At 39.8% G+C, this 18039-nt stretch overlaps 1 protein-coding gene across 3 annotated transcripts in view; it reads left to right on the plus strand.

Moving 5' to 3' along the window:
• wdr62 (WD repeat domain 62) overlaps positions 1 to 6309 on the plus strand; it is a 28877-nt gene extending 22568 nt beyond the window's left edge. For all 3 annotated transcript variants that reach the window (XM_083772914.1, XM_083772915.1, XM_083772916.1), the window contains exons 26-32: positions 2717 to 2842; positions 2939 to 3053; positions 3230 to 3388; positions 4635 to 4957; positions 5372 to 5472; positions 5619 to 5803; positions 6117 to 6309. In XM_083772914.1, the coding sequence (XP_083629040.1) occupies positions 2717 to 2842; positions 2939 to 3053; positions 3230 to 3388; positions 4635 to 4957; positions 5372 to 5472; positions 5619 to 5801 (1007 nt within the window). In that variant the 3' untranslated portion in view covers positions 5802 to 5803; positions 6117 to 6309. The remainder of the gene's footprint in view (positions 1 to 2716; positions 2843 to 2938; positions 3054 to 3229; positions 3389 to 4634; positions 4958 to 5371; positions 5473 to 5618; positions 5804 to 6116) is intronic.
• Positions 6310 to 18039: the final 11730 nt, after the last annotated feature.

The following is an 18039-nucleotide window of genomic DNA, read 5'->3' on the forward strand; positions in this document are numbered from 1 at the left end:
CACCTGAACGGTCTGAGAGACAGCCTGGGCACACTTGAACTTCCATGCGCGGCCAAAGGAAGCTGTCTTTTGCGTCATTACTGGGTTTTTAGACTTTTCCGGGAATCTGGCCGACGTGGTAATCTGCCGCGTGGGTGGAGCTTCTTTTCCATCCACCAGCTGTCTAAAAACAAAGAAAGCTAGAGAAGGAAGTGTCCTCCCCCCCATGTGCCAAAACTCGCACCGGAAGTTCGATTAATACATGGCAGTGGATGGGAGCCCGCTGGACATCTTGTAAACAAACATTGTTTATGAACGATGGCGACCTTTGTCATATAATCGGTCCAGGAATATAATAGAAGACATATCACAGATTGTTTTCCGACTGGGTGTTTTTCGACTTGCGAACTGTTTCATTTTATTCAGGAATCTAAAGAGCACAGAGTACGGCTCTGGGCTGCATGGGCTTAACCTGACTCCGCCAGCTGGTGGCAGTATTGGGTTCACAATCCTGCCTTCAAAAGCCCATAGGCCTATATTGTTTTTAATTCATCAACATTACAAACTAAATAACGCTTTAAAAATTGAGAATAAAGGATTTTGCAATATTACAAGTCAATGGAGTTTGATGAAATACATTTTTTCACTCAAGTAAAAGTTGCCTAGCAGTATCACAATGTAATATGCTTTACAAGTGGTTATAAGTTTCAGAATAAATACGCAAATTAACACTAGCCTTAGGACCAACCCGCCTAGTATAATACAGTAGTTTTAAGTAGCACAACGTAATAGTAGTCTAGTAATAACTAATAATTGTAGTCAAAGTATAATATTTGCATGTGAAATGTAGAGGTAATATTAAACGATTTAAGTGTCATGTGTCCCTCAAAATATAGTAGGCATAGCTTAAATAAGTTAATGCTTTCTCTATCAACTCCAGACATTGACTTATTCAGTTTCAAGTTAAATATGAATGAATGACTGGCCAAATGAAATGACTATATAGTGCACTGTGCACTTCATCTTGAGAGAATAAGTTTTTCTCTTTGATGGAGAACACCACACAGCAGCAGTAGCCTACTGGAGCCATAGCAGTCCACACTGCTGTAAGTCAAGTGTGCATGGCATGCTTACCGGCTACGTGCTCTCAGTCACCGCTCAGGTATAAACAGTTAAAGCTGTTATGCAAAGTAGTGGCCATTTGAATTCGGCACGGTACTTGACACGGTGTGAAAATAGGGGGAGGTGGGCGCCAGTAAACCTAGACCACTGGACTTGGTGGTGACTTCAAGACAGTAGAAAGTAATGTGTGATGTCTTCTGTTATGCTACAGAAGCGTTTATTTTACAATGGTCTCAATCATCCAGAAAGTGTTTATTTATATGCTTGTCTATACTTTGCTCCATTTACTTCAATATTCCACCGCAGTCAGTGTCTGCTTCAGTTTGGTACTCTGCCATCCATTGTGACGAATCTGCCAGCTGGAATTGCAGACAGTCTCTCTTCACATTCAGAAACGTATTTGTGCTCTTTGGATAGCTCTATAAAATTACACATTGAAAAGCAACACAGCAGACAACAATGTGTTATATGTCTTCTTTTAGTTTCCAGAAGTGATTATTTTACAAGGGTCTCAATCGTTCAGAAATAGAGTTTGTTTATGTGCTTGTCCACTCGGCTCCATTCACTCCAATGCATTCCCAGCAGTTTCAGCAGCAAATTTGGCACACACTGTGACGAATCTGCCGGCTTGAATTGGATGGTAGAGAAAATGACGTTGGCGTCTTTTCCTTCTCTAGCTTTCTTGCTAAAAACCCGGAAATGACGCAAAAGACAACTTCTTATGTCCGCACATGGAATCTTAGGTGTGCCCAGACCCAGAGGTAGTACACCAGACTGGCAAAGCCTCTCCCATTTTTGGGCACATATTTTCTTCGATTAGATTAATGACGACCCAGGAATATGTTGACCACCAAATATGTTGATAAAGTAAAATTTGTATACATTTACGAGACATTTGTTTAACTCCAGCATATCTTTTCCGACAGTTTTATTTATTTAATTTAATCCATGTACCCTATCTAATATCTATCCATGTGTGCTTGTTCATCAATCAATCAGGAAGAACAGGTGTCAACATACAGAATGCGTAATCTTAACGTGTCGTCAGCAGGCTGGAAAAGATGCGCTGGAGTTAAACGATATCTCTCATTCTCAACAAATACTTCAACTTCAATATCACCGATGGCATTAGATTACAATGGGAAGCATGCCTCAAAAGGGGCTTGGTTTTGGCTGTGGTGCGTTGCCGGTAGAAATGCATTCTGTTGGTACTTTATCTCATTTATCTGTCTGAGCAAAATATCTAGATGTTATCTTACTAACTTTGCTCGAGAGGGGCTCTTATCAATTCAATTCAAAGGGCTTTATTAGCATGAGAAACCATATGTTTACATTACCAAAACAAAAGTGGAACAATACAATCAAAATATATGTACAATTGTACATTACCGGTAGTCAATAGTCGGATAGTCGGACTATCAAATGTATTTCTATGTACCGAGATCACTCGATGCAGTAAAACCGGGAAAGCATGAGTGTCATTTTGGTTGGCTATTGCCTATTGCCTCATTGCAAGCTTGTACATCGAAGGCATTTGTAGAATCGACCTCAGGTCTTAATGGTTTGATATTTATAAATGTTTTATTTTTATTTTTTATGCATCTTCGCTCCTCAGATTGTCTGAGTCAAGGGAGCTCCACGGAGAGCTCAGGATGTCTGGAGGACGAACGAGATGTTGTGCTGAGGAAACATTTTGAGGATCTATCAGATCATCTATGTGACGCTGAGGGCGGCACTGAAGGTACTGAAGGTATCGGGATTCCCCATATCGGTAGCCTTTCTGCACCCTGCACATTAGTAGACTTTGTTAACCTCCCCTGTCTTTTTCCGGACACAGTTTTTGACACAGACCTGAGGAGTTTGGAGAATGACGACGAGGAGGACAGGAACTTCCTGAATCCTCGTCTGAGTCTCTCGGCGCGATTCCTGTCACGCTTCCACAGCCGGCTGAGGTCAGCAGCACACACACCTTGTTTTTTGCTGTTTAGTAGTCTACGGTCACCCAGGTGGATGCGTGCACGCGACCTTGCCCCAAAAGGCCGCTGTCGCTTCTAGTTATATTATACCTGATGTTTAACCCCTAAAGAAATGACTTTAATGTCTTCTCCTCTTCCTATCATATGAATAGGGTAGGCACAAGCCAAGCGCCATCTTCTCAGCACCGCCCCTCCGTTATCTTAGAGGAGCCCAGCGACACGGAGGTCTCTCGTCTCTCGTCGTCTCCTCAGCCGTCTCCTTTACCGGGCAACCACAGCTCTCTATCTGCCCTCCACCCTCCGTCTTCAAGGTAACCAAACTGAGTCGGAGCATTTTCAGTTAAAAATGTAATGAATTAATTAATGGATTCATTCAATGAAAATATTCATATATTAACCCATTTTGAGCGGGAACCCCTTTTGGTGGTTACATACATTATGTTATAATTTAGCGATTGAAAAATAGCAGATCTACAAGCTCATAGCGTGCCACCGAGTGGCGTGCTACGAGCTTGTAGGTCTGCTATTTTTTTTTATCGTAAAAATGGGGCAACAAATCTTTGAATATATATCTTTTCAGGAGACTTTTTTTATTTATTTTTTACGTCAGGTCAAAATGGGTTAAACTTATCGACACCAATAAATCCATGGGTTATTTGTTTATAAAGAAAAAAAAGAGAGGATCCGGGCACTCTAGTTAAAAAGAGGAGTAAAGCCTTTTATTAAATTAAAAAGGCAACTGCCACCATGTTTGGACCTAACCGGGCTTCATCAGGGCAAGAATGGCCTTGTCATTCTTGCCCACATGAAGACCGGTTACGTTAGGTCGAACCCCATTTAGAATCTATGGGGTGTTGTCGAGAGGAAAATGAGGGGCACCAGACCCAAAAAACAAAGAAGAGCTGATGGCAAGCATCACGGAAACATAACTGCCTCTGATTGCCTCAATGCCACGGCAAAGGGATTCCTAACAAAGTATTGAAGATTGACATTTCTGTTTTGAAAGTACCATATTTTGATTTTTATGTGATCCTAATTGCTTAACCCATTTAGGCCTGACGTCGAAATTTTAAAAGAAATCTAAATCCCCCAGTTTTATTAAATAAATATTTTCACGATTAAAAAAAAAATAATAGCAGACCTACAAGCTCGTGGTGTGCTATGAGCTTGTAGATCTGCTATTTTCCAATAGCTAAATTATAACGTAATGTTTAAAACGCCAAAAGGGGTTCCCGCCCAAAATGGGTTACTGTGTCAATTCAGATTAAAACATTCATGCTCTGAAAAAACTGAGGAGTAATTAGTGATTTTTTTCACAGTTTTGTAATTTTTTAATGGGTTTAGTGGGTTTTATGAGCTGTAAGCCAAAATTGTGTAAAGATAAACAAATAAATATTTGAAATTTACGTTGTGTGCACTGAATCTATAATTTAGTTTAGAAAGTTAAATTCTTTGAATGGGATTATGGAAATAAACCAGCTTTTCCATGATTTCTTTTTGAAGGGTTCCTTGGCCAATCTGTTGGCCATTGATTTGATTTTGTGTTCTCGTTCATAGTGGTTCATCGTCCCAGAAGTCTGAGCTGTGTCAAATTACGCAGTCACCACGCCAACCAATGCTGCCAACGTCCCCCGAGGTGAGGAACTCGGCAGACTATGAGGGCAGGCAGGGCAGCAGCCTACTCGGCCCTGAGCCCCTGGCTTCTGGCCCTGTGGCGTCTCAATCTGGCCCCGGACCCCTGGCTTCTAGCCCTGGCCCCGTGGCTTCTGGGCCTGAGCCCATGGCTTCTACCCCTGCTCACCTCGCTAATCGTACCTTTAGCACCTCCTCCACGATGAGTCAGGAAGAACAGACGCTTGTCTTCGATGAGAACGCCACAGGTAATGGACGTTGGAAAAAAAGTTTTGGCAGGTAGATCAGGCTGATATCATGTTGATGATATATTAAATGTTTCTATACTAACTCTGAACTTTGTTAGAACACTGGGTACAGCTAACCGGGTTGTAATATAAGTCTAAATATTTTAGATCAACCTTATGCGGGTTTCCCAATTTTGGCGCATAATCAAATGCAAGGAAAGTGCATCCTGACAATATATAATCCTGACAATATATAAAACTATTATCCCAGTGTGTAATTTTGAGTGAAATCGTTGTATTTATATTATTTACAGTATATATTGTGTATTTCTATGTTGCTCTGTTTGATGTAGACTTGTGCATTGTGCATTTGTTTTCTAATGTGCAAATTATATGTAACACTTTTGTGTGTTGTGTATCGTCTGATTTGTATAGGTTTGTGTCCTGTGGAGGACCCAATCGGTGTCCAGCTATGTCGGCGCATCATTAACGAATTTACTTCGTTAACTAAACAAGTTGTCGACCTGTACGAGCAGGTAAGCCTCTCACTACACAACCTCAACACAAAAATACACAAAACATACTGTACACTAAGCATGTACATTGTACACTATGTATTTGCAGCATATACCTTGTTAGAATCTGCCTCAGGTCTTAATGGACGACTGGGTTTGTCGTGTAGGTAAGAAACTCGGAGCAGCACAGCCAGATTGCCTCCGACCTGAAGGGAGCGGTCTCTGGCGCCCAGTCACTGCTGGCCTCTGTGTCTCCGGCGGAGTTGCCAATAGACGAGACGACTCGGGCTCTGCTGGAGAAATACTCCAACATGTTGGTCCAACACTTCCACAGAAAACTTGACGGTTGAAGGTAAGCAGGTGGACTTTGATGTAAGGGTACCAGCAGGTGAATTCTCAGTGTTGGGGCAACAGGTGGGCCAAAATTGGCCTGCCAGTGGTGATATCTGTCGTTATTTTCTTACTAAATCGATAGTCCCACATACAGTATAGGCTAGTGATTCTCAAAGTGGGCTCCAGAGACCCCCAGCATACCAAACTGGATGGGACTGTGCTATTTTAAAATTATGAGTACTATTTGTTACTTTATATTGATGTGTAGACTGACTATTCCAAAGACTAAATCTACATTTGCTTACATCCACTCGCTTGTGATTCTTGTTCAGGTTACGTCCTTCAATCCGAGCTCTTTTCAACACTGCCTGAGAGTTGACCCTTACCCTGGACACCCACTACGATACATGTTGATTCCAGGATTCCTCGCACATGCTGATCAAACGGGATGGTTTTGTCAGACGAAGCTTGTTTTGTTGTTGTTGTTTGTTACACTTTTATCACACTTCATTGTCAATAAAGTCGTTTTGTAATGTTTCTGTGATCATTTTTCCTAGCTGCCCTTACTGAATGAATACTCCACATGTAGAGTTACACACACCCAGTACAACCATTTTCTTTTAACTCATAGTTTTACTCTTACTTGGCAAACAAACATGATACAAACACACTTGGGTGCTAGTTTCTCAACCAGATCTCCACAATCTCTGAATGCTACAAAGAGTCTGTAACTGACTCGCAAATATTGACTATCAAAATATATCCATACCTGGAGCAGTGCATAAATGAGCATACTTATGTCATTTCTGTATTCTTAAATTCTGTCATCAAGTGTAACTATAATGCCTTTAATATGCATACTACATGACGGTGTCATGCAACCATGGACAATCTGCTCACAATTCAATGCGCATCATGATGCGTAGATTGACTGTTTAAAAACGACTTAAAAAAGTAAAGATTACATGCTCTAAATAGGAATGCTAGGTTGAAAGTGTCTGGGTTATAATTAACAGATGGAAAGTATAAACGGGAGCTTGTGACTAAATAACAGTGGTGTAAGCACATTTTTTTAATTATTTCCAATTTTCTCCACTACAGATGTACTCTGCTACATTATTTTTTTTAAGTCTTGAGTTACTAGTTACTTTGTAGATTTAGAAAACATCACTTCAGGCTTATAAATGCCACCGGTATATTAAAATAGTCGATCTGTGTTCACAATGCATTAATTGCAAGCTTGTAGATCAGTTTTCAACAATATTTTCATCTAGCATCCTCTGGGCATAATAGCTATAGGCTTTAGGCTATTGATTTTTGTGACTCCATGGCCTTTCTTCTGTTACCAGCATTAAGTTTATGTCACATGGTATGCAGGTTTTTCTTTTTAACTGTCCTCTTAATACATGATTTAATTTAAATATGCCCGATTGGCTAGAAGTTAATTTCCCCAATGTATTCCCAGTGCGCACAGGCAACGGACAACAACACTCTGGTCATATAATAGCTCTATAAAGAGCTATGAGCTATAGCTGTCTGACCTAGTGTCACGCTGCTTGGGGCAGTGGTGGCCGAACGGTTTGCGGAGTGGTCTTGATATCGGAAGGTCGCTAGTTCGTATCCCCGGACCGGCACGTTTAAATGACCACCGCTGAAGTGCCCTTGGACAAGGCATTGAACCTCTACCATGAAATGTTCTATGAGCAGGGCCTGGCTGTAAACAAGTTCTTGAGCTTACTCCAGTTACCCTGGGTAAACAGTACGTTTCCTTTCCTTTCCCACATCCAAAGCTTAAGAAGTGATACATACCAAAATGCTGCAATGATGGTACTGTATGACTATGATGATGGACAGAAAAGGTGCCATTTTATGAGCATTATTGAGTCAACAATTTGAACGGGTTGATTGCACAGAGCTACTGTAACAGTAGGTGGCAGCATAAGCAATGGCATTGAACATGCCATGGCATTGAACATGCCCGAATGGGCAACCAGACTCTTGTAACTGTGACACTTTATTATTTCACTGGAGTAGTCTTTATTTTGACGCTTTATACCTCCCACACTGTACGCTGTACGCACTTGAGCCATATGTCAAATTGACCGGAAAAATCGGGAATCGTGTGCTTGTATTTTGTTAAGAGAAATGTTGTATAGTTTAATTGATATGAATTTATTAGTGAATTAAATTTCCCCATTGACATGAATGGGAAAAGGCAAAAATTCACATTCAAGTATTTGTTCCTCGGAGACTGTAATCACTATAGTTACAAAACTTTTAGGGATAATTCAACATTATCCCTAAAATTATTTAACCTTAAAATTTTATCGGTCGGCCTCATGGTGGCGCTATAACAGCCCACTTTACCTTTTGGCTTATAACTCTTGAACCATAGGTCGTAAAATAAAAAATATTTTTTCCCTGGATTCCTTGGGTCATGACGCATCTCCCCATATAGGCCACGCCCATTTCCGCCATGATAGATTTTCCGCCATTTTGAATTTTGTCCAAAACACACTTTTTGCTTTTCCTCCTACAGATTTTGTCCAAATCTCACAGAAATCGGCACACGTGATCTCTGGACCCATCCAATTAAAACTGAACTGCAGAATTTTGAAAGTGCGTATCGTTCGGCCGTAATCGTCTTCCGAAGTTAGTAGGAGGGGCCTATATCACAAAAAATGCCATAAATCACGAACGGAATGTCCAATCCATCCCACATTTCAATCACATGTCCGGGGTGGTTCAATCAACCATTTTCATCCATAGGGGGCGCTGCAAATGCGAGAAATGTAACCGTTTGTCGCAAAAACATGAATTTCGGGGGTTAAATCCCCTCCGAATTACTTACGCATGATCTAAGGCGTGACTTGAAATTGTAATTGGCTGGCAATACTAGTTACTAGTTACTTGTTTTGATTGTATTGCTGTATTGTTGTATTGTTGTATTGTTCGTTCTGCTTTGGCAATGTAAACGTATGTTTTCTCATGCCAATAAAGCCCTTTGAATTGAATTGAATTGAATTGAATTGAATTGGGAGGGGCATATGTAAGCCACTGCGGCAACCACACTCTGCAATTTTTTAAAATTTGTGATGCCTTTGACAGATGTTTGTAGAAGTCGTTCAGTTATTGTTACATCATTTTGTAATTAACCTCTTAAGTCCTACATAATATATACACTTAGTCGCACAACAATGTTCAATTGTAAAAATGGCTGATCTACAAACTCACAACACAGCATTGTGAGGCTGTTTTTGAACATTTGTAAAGGATAATTTCACATGTTTCAAGTGATTAAAGGATGGATGGCTTTGCCGGCATTTAATGTGAATCACCACCAGCCCAGGTGAAATGTATGCATAGTTCTTGTGAGGCTGGAATCTATTTTACAGTATGGCTCTAGATGCGGAACATAGAAATGTTATGTCAGATTTTCACATTCAGAACCGTGTTAATCAGACCAGTGTGTGTCCATGTGGAAACCTCGTATGAATCTGATCTCAGGTCAGAATGGGTTAATCAGACCAGTGTGTGTCCATGTGGAAACCTCGTATGAATCTGATCTCAGGTCAGAATGGGTTAAATACTACTGAAGTTTCACTTGTAGGCCTAAGTTTGGGTAAGAAACTGTTTTTTTTTTTGCAGAGACTTTTTGTCTAATCACGTGGTCTGGTTCTTTATTTTCTTTACTTTATACGATAAAGCGTCCAGTACAGGAGTTATGTACAATTTGTCAATTTGCAGGTATTTAGAACAAAATTATAGACTCAAAATCTATACATGCTGCAAGTGCTCCGTCTTCCAATAAATAAGGTTTATCAAGTAGAAATACATGTTTGGTTATGGTGACAGACATTTTGTGCGTTGTACATTTACATGACATTGGCAGTTATAAATAAAATTGATATAAATTAACATGTTTTGAGTACTGAGTTATTTCACCGAGCTGGTCAGTTCAGGTGAAGAAGTTTAAATGGTTTAATGTTTGAAATTATGTTAATTAATTTATTATTAGCCAAATTTGTTTGATACATATCAAGTAGTGTCTAATGGGGGTCTAATGGGGGCTCAACAAATGTGGATTTGGGAACAACTGCAGACTGCAGTAGGCCTACAGTATTAAGTTATTAACAGATCCCTGATTGATCTAAAACGAATCCACAAATCACCAACAACACAGCAATAAGGCATTAAAACGTTTCCTTTGGAAAGTCAGAAAGTGACGTGCAAAATAAAAAAATAAAATCTGCCAATTTATACACACTATGTTACACGTATACCGACGGTAGGATACCGTGTCTTTTAGGGGCGTTTCTGTGGTCAAGATAGGGCTTTTTTTTGGTACTGTAGCCTACCTGTCAGTTCTGCTGCTGGAGTCGGGTCTTCATGTAGGCTATAGCCTATGTGGTCTTCAATGTATAGCCTATGTGGCGTGAACACTAAATCCAGGCTAAAATCGCGAGATAGTCAGCAAGTCATTAATTACAGAAGTATTTCACACACCTTTGATTCGCTGTAATAAAGGAACTAAAAGGTGATCATGAAGCAGAGGGAAACACAAAAGTCAGTTGGCAGCGCCACAGCCCAGCGACACCCACGTTGTGGCCAGTCACTCCGTTTGTAAGCTAAAGGATCCCACATAATGTAGGTTTGTAATAATGTTGTTTTTTGATGAATTGAACAATGTGGACTTTTGATGAATTGAACAATGTGGACCCTCTAAAACAAGTGTAATGCTTAATTGGGTCGTCCACTCACAGTTAACAGTCTTTGTATTGAGTTTGTGCTTGAAATGTACTGTAATTCTACAAACTATTAATAAAATATTTAAATCAATCAATCAAACCAGAGCTAGACTACACCATGATATATTATTAGGAGTACAATAACTTGGCATTGTGAATAAAAAGGTATTAGCCACAGTGGGGTTGCAGTGTAATGTAATGCTGAAGGTTTAATCACAGGGCTGTCTGCTTTATGTATTATGATTAAACGTGCATTCTGGTATATTGTGAATCAATGATTGAGAAAAACATCAAAGGGGTTTGAACCCGTGAAGTTCTATAAAGTTGTATTAAGAAGTCGGGCGTCTAGACCGCTAGACCACTGAGGACGCTGCCAGGAAAGGGACTCATGTCTGTATTGACTATTTAAGCCGTGACGTGACGCTAATTGGAGATAAAGGCGTTTGAAAGAAACGGATCCGAAATTCAAGATGGTGCACTCCATTGTTGTTGACATCATCAGCTAGCAACCCAATGCTAATGTGAGTAGCATCTCGATCAAAAGCACTAAAAAAGACCATTGCGCCGTGAATCTACGCCAATGGCGTTGGGCCAGACTAACGCCAATGACGCAAATTCACGCTAATGGCGGGCCTGAGTTAAAATACTGACTAGATATTAGATACAGTAGCCTAATAGTGATCAAATCAGACTATATCATTCATTTCACTTCATATTTTATACAAAACCGTAATTCAAAACACACTTTAAGTACCGTGCTGAGGATAGTTTGTTAATGTAATCCAACACATTAATTATTACTTGATGCAAGTAGATCATAATTGTGAAAGCAACTTTTCTAACTGTATTCACTCTCAACAGCAAAGATATATTTTGAGGTAGACTTACCTTTCTCAGGTAACAGTTGACATATACCGTATTACTCTATTGTTATGTACATTGAAACACTGAATACACTTGGAATAATTCTATACAGTGTTACAGCAGGAATATTGATCTTAAAGTGTATACTGTATATGTGTACTTTTCATGCTAATTTTAAGAATGTCGAAATATATTTTCCACAATTTTGCACATTCCATTTGTAGCTCATTCTTTACTAGCTAATGTTAAACACGTTTTACGTCCTGCAATATCCTCTGAGAGATAACAATAATTTGGAATGAGACAACAAAGTATAAAGGTATAATAATTACTAGAAATGTTTACTGCTGTATTTAAATTATGAGTGTATTGTTTTCAGGACAATAACACCTTTTACTTATTCAGAATTTACCATGTCAATCTTGAGCTGTCAAAACAAATGGAATATGGTACAATAATGGTACATTTAGTTAAATATATTATACTGTGCGGTTTTATTATACAGTATGTAACAATGCAATCATTTTATAAGCTATCTTGATACTTCAAAGTGTTGTGTGACTGAGTGAACAATTAATTTCACTTTAAAACAGGACCGATGTGACCAAATACTTCTGGGTTAAAAAAAGAAGAAAAGCTGTATATGCATATGAACATTTTGACTGTAACCGCCACTGTAGCCATTTATAGAAAGGTTGTTGTTAATTTGATCAACTGATAAGATTTTATTTTAAATAAATATATATTTTTAATCGTGGTTAGTGGTTACCACCACAGTCTTTTGATGAGGACAGGAGAAAAATTGGTGGCCGTGACCCATAATGTAATCTGAATTTAAAAGTAGACCAAAATGATTCTTTCAATGTATTTTTAAATTTTTAAAAATACATAAAAATAGGTTGACTTGGGGTCTCAAGGGCTCTAATTCTCCTTTTTTTTAATCAGCTTGCAGAGCTGATAAAAATCTCTAGTAGCCATGTAGTAGCGAGATTTTCATGATTGGCTAGCCTATAAACCAATGGGAGACTAGCCCTATACGACCAATGGGATAGATGGCTAATTTCACCCTTCTGCTAGGCTCTCCTCTTCCCCACTCCCCCCCCATCGTACCATAACTAGAGACTGTCTCCTCTTCCCCACTCCCCCCCCCACCGTACCATAACTAGAGACTGTCTCCTCTTCCCCACTCCCCCCCACCGTACCATAACTAGAGACTGTCTCCTCTTCCCCACTCCCCCCCACCGTACCATAACTAGAGACTGTCTCCTCTTCCCCACTCCCCCCCACCGTACCATAACTAGAGACTGTCTCCTCTTCCCCACTCCCCCCCACCGTACCATAACTAGAGACTGTCTCCTCTTCCCCACTCCCCCCCCCACCGTACCATAACTAGAGACTGTCTCCTCTTCCCCACTCCCCCCCACCGTACCATAACTAGAGACTGTCTCCTCTTCCCCACTCCCCCCCACCGTACCATAACTAGAGACTGTCTCCTCTTCCCCACTCCCCCCCACCGTACCATAACTAGAGACTGTCTCCTCTTCCCCACTCCCCCCCACCGTACCATAACTAGAGACTGCAAACGCAACTACAGAAAGCCCCACTACGGTACAATATGCAAGAAATCTACCCCAAATCTCTTCACCGAAAATAGCACAATGTTTATCCCAGAATATTATACCAGATTTCATACGGTTAAACTGACAGATTTTAGTATGAATTTTGACATAATGATCTTTTCCTATAAAGAGAACAGCTCTCATCATAGCCAAGAATGAACTTGTCTCTGAAGGCCCCATCTGGTTTGTAGCCCCTTGAAAGTCCTCCCACTAGCAGTAACCCTGCTAGCTGATCAATAATTCTGTCTGTTATTAATAACTACTGAATCTGATTGTACATTTACTTTGGTAGAATGTTTGTGATGGCTGCACTTTCACAACGGCACTAATCAATGTAAAATGAATCTGTTACCAGCCTAGCTGAATCTGCTAGAAGAAATGTTACAAACTGAGAAAGGAGTTCATGCTGTACACTTTATACCTGATGTATGTATCTCTTTTGAGAGTGCATCAATCTTTTTTGTATTTTGTATCTGGAAACCTGGAAGCTGATATGGAAAATAAAGTATGTTACTTTGTGTCTTTGTTTTATTGTATTGACAAATGTCAGATTCAGTGTATAGCATATTTTCTGTGTTGGCCTTCAAAACCACAAGTCAAAATTCAAATATAAAAATGTGTATATCCCATTGCATTTAGAAAGGCGATAAAAGCAAAAAATACCATACATACATACCATATACTATATGGTATGTTGTCTTTCATGGTTTAAAAAAGTGTGCCCTGGGACAAAAAAGTTGGGAAACACTGCCATATAGTATGTTGTTTTTCATGGCTTTCGGCCATAAAAATAAATGATGAAAAACAACATTGTTTTTCATAGTTTTAGAGTAGACGATAAACTACGAGATAAATGGTTTTCGATAACATACTATGTTGTTTGTATGTCGTTTTTCATGGTTGTCATTTCTATTATCCTTTTTGAGTGATGCAACCACTATATCTTACAGAGGTATTTGTGTAGGGTGACCAGATCAAAAACTGTCCATTTGAGGGACAGAAGTATCACTTGTGTGGGACAAGTGGGATGGGACGGTGTTAGCAACATATTACTTCAATGCTTTGATGTCATATTCTACCATAGGCCTATTATCTATAATTTTGTTATTAAACCCCCCTAGTGTCATTTTGTTTAAAAATGATCATTTCGGTCATGGGTGGTATGGCGGACTTGGTACTGTAGCCTAGATAAACAATGACGTTTGCCTGAAAAGGAATCTTTGAAATGTTTCATAGTTTCAGAAATATAAGTCTTTCAAATTTGAGACATTTATAAATATAAGCCTTATATTTCTAAAACTATGAAACATTTCAAAGATTCCTTATCAGGCAAACATGTATATAGGTTGGAATGGGGTTTCTAGGTGTAAGTATGTAAACCTACCAACCCCATTCTAGCCTACTTAGGTTCATCACGGTGGACATGTTTGCCTGAAAAGGAATCTTTGAAATGTTTCATAGTTTTAGAAATATAGTGTGAATATAGTGCATTTTTGATTTTTTTTTCAAATCCTCAAAAATGATGAAAAACGGCGTGCTATAGTATGCCGTACGATATGTTTATTACCTCTCTGTCAGCAGTATGAGAATGAAACAACAAGCCCGCGCTCTGTCTTCCACCCTGAGCATGCAGTAAGTACCTACCAGTGTATAATATGGTACAGCATGCAGTAAGTACCTACCAGTGTATAATATGGTACAACATGCAGTAAGTACCTACCAGTGTATAATATGGTACAGCATGCAGTAAGTACCTACCAGTGTATAATATGGTACAACATGCAGTAAGTACCTACCAGTGTATAATATGGTACAACATGCAGTAAGTACCTACCAGTGTATAATATGGTACAACATGCAGTAAGTACCTACCAGTGTATAATATGGTACAACATGCAGTAAGTACCTAACGGCTGATTCGGTCTGGTTTATTAACCAGGCTAGTAAGTACCTACCAGTGCTTTTTTGCCTCTGCAACACCATGCCTTTACTTGCATGTGAATTATTTTGTTTTGACGGTAGGCCTACTTCTACATTTTTTTTATAAAATATTAATTTAATCAATCAATCAAACCCATTCATTATAACACAGATATGCTAAGCTATTCATGTCAACATGCTCTCTGAGTCTCAATAATAAGTATAACTGCTGTTTATTGTAGCAGAAGAGGCAATTAATTGAACACAGTTTGGCACAATTTTAACATCCCAGATCCATTGAAATATGAATCTACTGTGCTGACTGCTACAGCAGGTCCATATATAGTTCTAATGCCCATTGAGCTATGGACCACCGCCCCCCCCCCCCTTTCCTCTCACTGTATATGTATCTTTTCCCTTTTTGCTTCCTATATGATGAATTCCTGTTCTGTTCTTTAAACTACATAGAAGTGTCTATTTGTATGTCTCTAAATGTTTTGATGAATTGAACAATGTGGACCCTGTTGTAAACAAGTGTAATGCTTAATTGGGTCGTCCACTCACAGTTAAGTCTTTGTATTGAGTTTGTGCTTGAAATGTAGCCTACTGTAATTCTACAAACTGTTAATAAATATCTCAATCAATCAATCAAACCAGAGCTAGACTACACCATGATATATTATTAGGAGTACAATAACTTTGCATTGTGAATAAAAAGGTATAGCCACAGTGGGGTTGCAGTGTAATGCTGAAGGTTTAATCACAGGGCTGTCTGCTTTATGTACTATGATTAAACGTGCATTCTGGTATTGTGAATCAATGATTGAGAAAAACATCAGAGGGGTTTGAACCCGTGAAGTTATATAAAGTTTAATTCAAAGTCGGGTGTCTAAACCGCTAGACCACTGAGGACGCTGCCAGGAAGGGGACTCATGTCTGTATTGACTATTTATAAGCCGTGACGTAACCCGCTTCCGGTTCTTATTCAAGGAAGCTCCACGTCCTCGCGGGCGTGGCCTCACGTCACACCCGGAAGGAAGTGCCGCCCCCCCTCAAATACGGAAGAGACGCGTGGAGGGGGTTTTGCTCAGTGTTGTTTTGCCACGTCACCATGTCGGTCGTCGTCGTGTCCGCAGCAAGCAGGTACGTTCAATGTTATTTAATGCTTAACGTTGTTGTTGTTCAAACATCTGTGATCACTTTATATGATGTTAACTTGTTGTGATGTTTATATATTATGTTCGTGCCGCTCTGTAAAACCGTGTTCCAGTAGCCTAATGGTTACTCTCGGCGCTTAGTAGATAACAGGGCCCGGGTTCGAGTCCCCATCGAGGACTGAGAGTTAGCTACATTCTTACCAAACTAGCACAATTGTTTTAGCTTTTCTCGTCGAGGTCCATTATTCATTCAGTATTTGAGCTTAAAAATGGTGGTCCCGTGGCTCAGATACTGAATGAATAAAGGACCTCGACTTGACGCAAACAAACAGTGTTGTGGGATGCACGCTAGTTCGTTAGCTAGCTACTTAACTTTATGGCTAGCTAGCGTGCTGCCGTCGTGAACGTGCACATTGCACAATGATAGTCAACGGACCAGCGCGTTCATGTGTTTGGGGCCAGGCTGCAATACCTTCATTCGGCCACTATGTCCATTTCGCCTCAGGGTTTCCTCTGGGTGCCTTCTCTACTCTATTCATAATATACTCTATGCTCACAATGGTGGTCAGTGGCTCAAATGGGTCTGAGAGGCTAAATGGCCTCAAATGGTGGTCCGTGGCTGAATAAATAATCGACTAGAGGTGAACAGAGTAGTGTTTAGATGGTTCTGTTATGACTGCATGCTGTAGTGTTTAGAATTTAGATGGTTCTGTTATGACTGCATGTTGTAGTATTTAGATGGTTCTGTTATGACTTCTCCTCTGCATGTTGTAGTGTTTAGATGGTTCTGTTATGACTTCCCCTCTGCATGCTGTAGTGTTTAGATGGTTCTGTTATGACTTCCCCTCTGCATGTTGTAGTATTTAGATGGTTCTCTTATGACTTCTCCTCTGCATGCTGTAGTATTTAGATGGTTCTGTTATGACTTCTCCTCTGCATGTTGTAGTGTTTAGATGGTTCTGTTATGACTTCCCCTCTTCATGCTGTAGTGTTTAGATGGTTCTGTTATGACTTCCCCTCTGCATGTTGTAGTATTTAGATGGTTCTCTTATGACTTCTCCTCTGCATGCTGTAGTATTTAGATGGTTCTGTTATGACTTCTCCTCTGCATGTTGTAGTGTTTAGATGGTTCTGTTATGACTTCTCCTCTGCATGCTGTAGTATTTAGATGGTTCTGTTATGACTTCTCCTCTACATGCTGTAGTATTTAGATGGTTCTGTTATGACTTCTCCTCTGCATGTTGTAGTGTTTAGATGGTTCTGTTATGACTTCCCCTCTGCATGCTGTAGTGTTTAGATGGTTCTCTTATGACTTCTCCTCTGCATGCTGTAGTATTTAGATGGTTCTGTTATGACTTCTCCTCTGCATGTTGTAGTGTTTAGATGGTTCTGTTATGACTTCTCCTCTGCATGCTGTAGTATTTAGATGGTTCTGTTATGACTTCTCCTCTACATGCTGTAGTATTTAGATGGTTCTGTTATGACTTCTCCTCTGCATGTTGTAGTGTTTAGATGGTTCTGTTATGACTTCTCCTCTGCATGTTGTAGTGTTTAGATGGTTCTGTTATGACTTCTCCTCTGCATGTTGTAGTGTTTAAGGTGGTTCTGTTATGACTTCTCCTCTGCATGCTGTAGTGTTTAGATGGTTCTGTTATGACTTCTCCTCTGCATGCTGTAGTGTTTAGATGGTTCTGTTATGACTTCTCCTCTGCATGTTGTAGTGTTTAAGATGGTTCTGTTATGACTTCTCCTCTGCATGCTGTAGTGTTTAGATGGTTCTGTTATGACTTCTCCTCTGCATGCTGTAGTGTTTAGATGGTTCTGTTATGACTTCTCCTCTGCATGCTGTAGTGTTTAGATGGTTCTGTTATGACTTCTCCTCTGCATGTTGTAGTGTTTAAGATGGTTCTGTTATGACTTCTCCTCTGCATGCTGTAGTGTTTAGAT

The sequence above is a fragment of the Protomyctophum parallelum genome (genome assembly GCF_964188405.1).
Source record: "Protomyctophum parallelum genome assembly, chromosome: 9".
Lineage (NCBI taxonomy): Eukaryota > Metazoa > Chordata > Actinopteri > Myctophiformes > Myctophidae > Protomyctophum > Protomyctophum parallelum.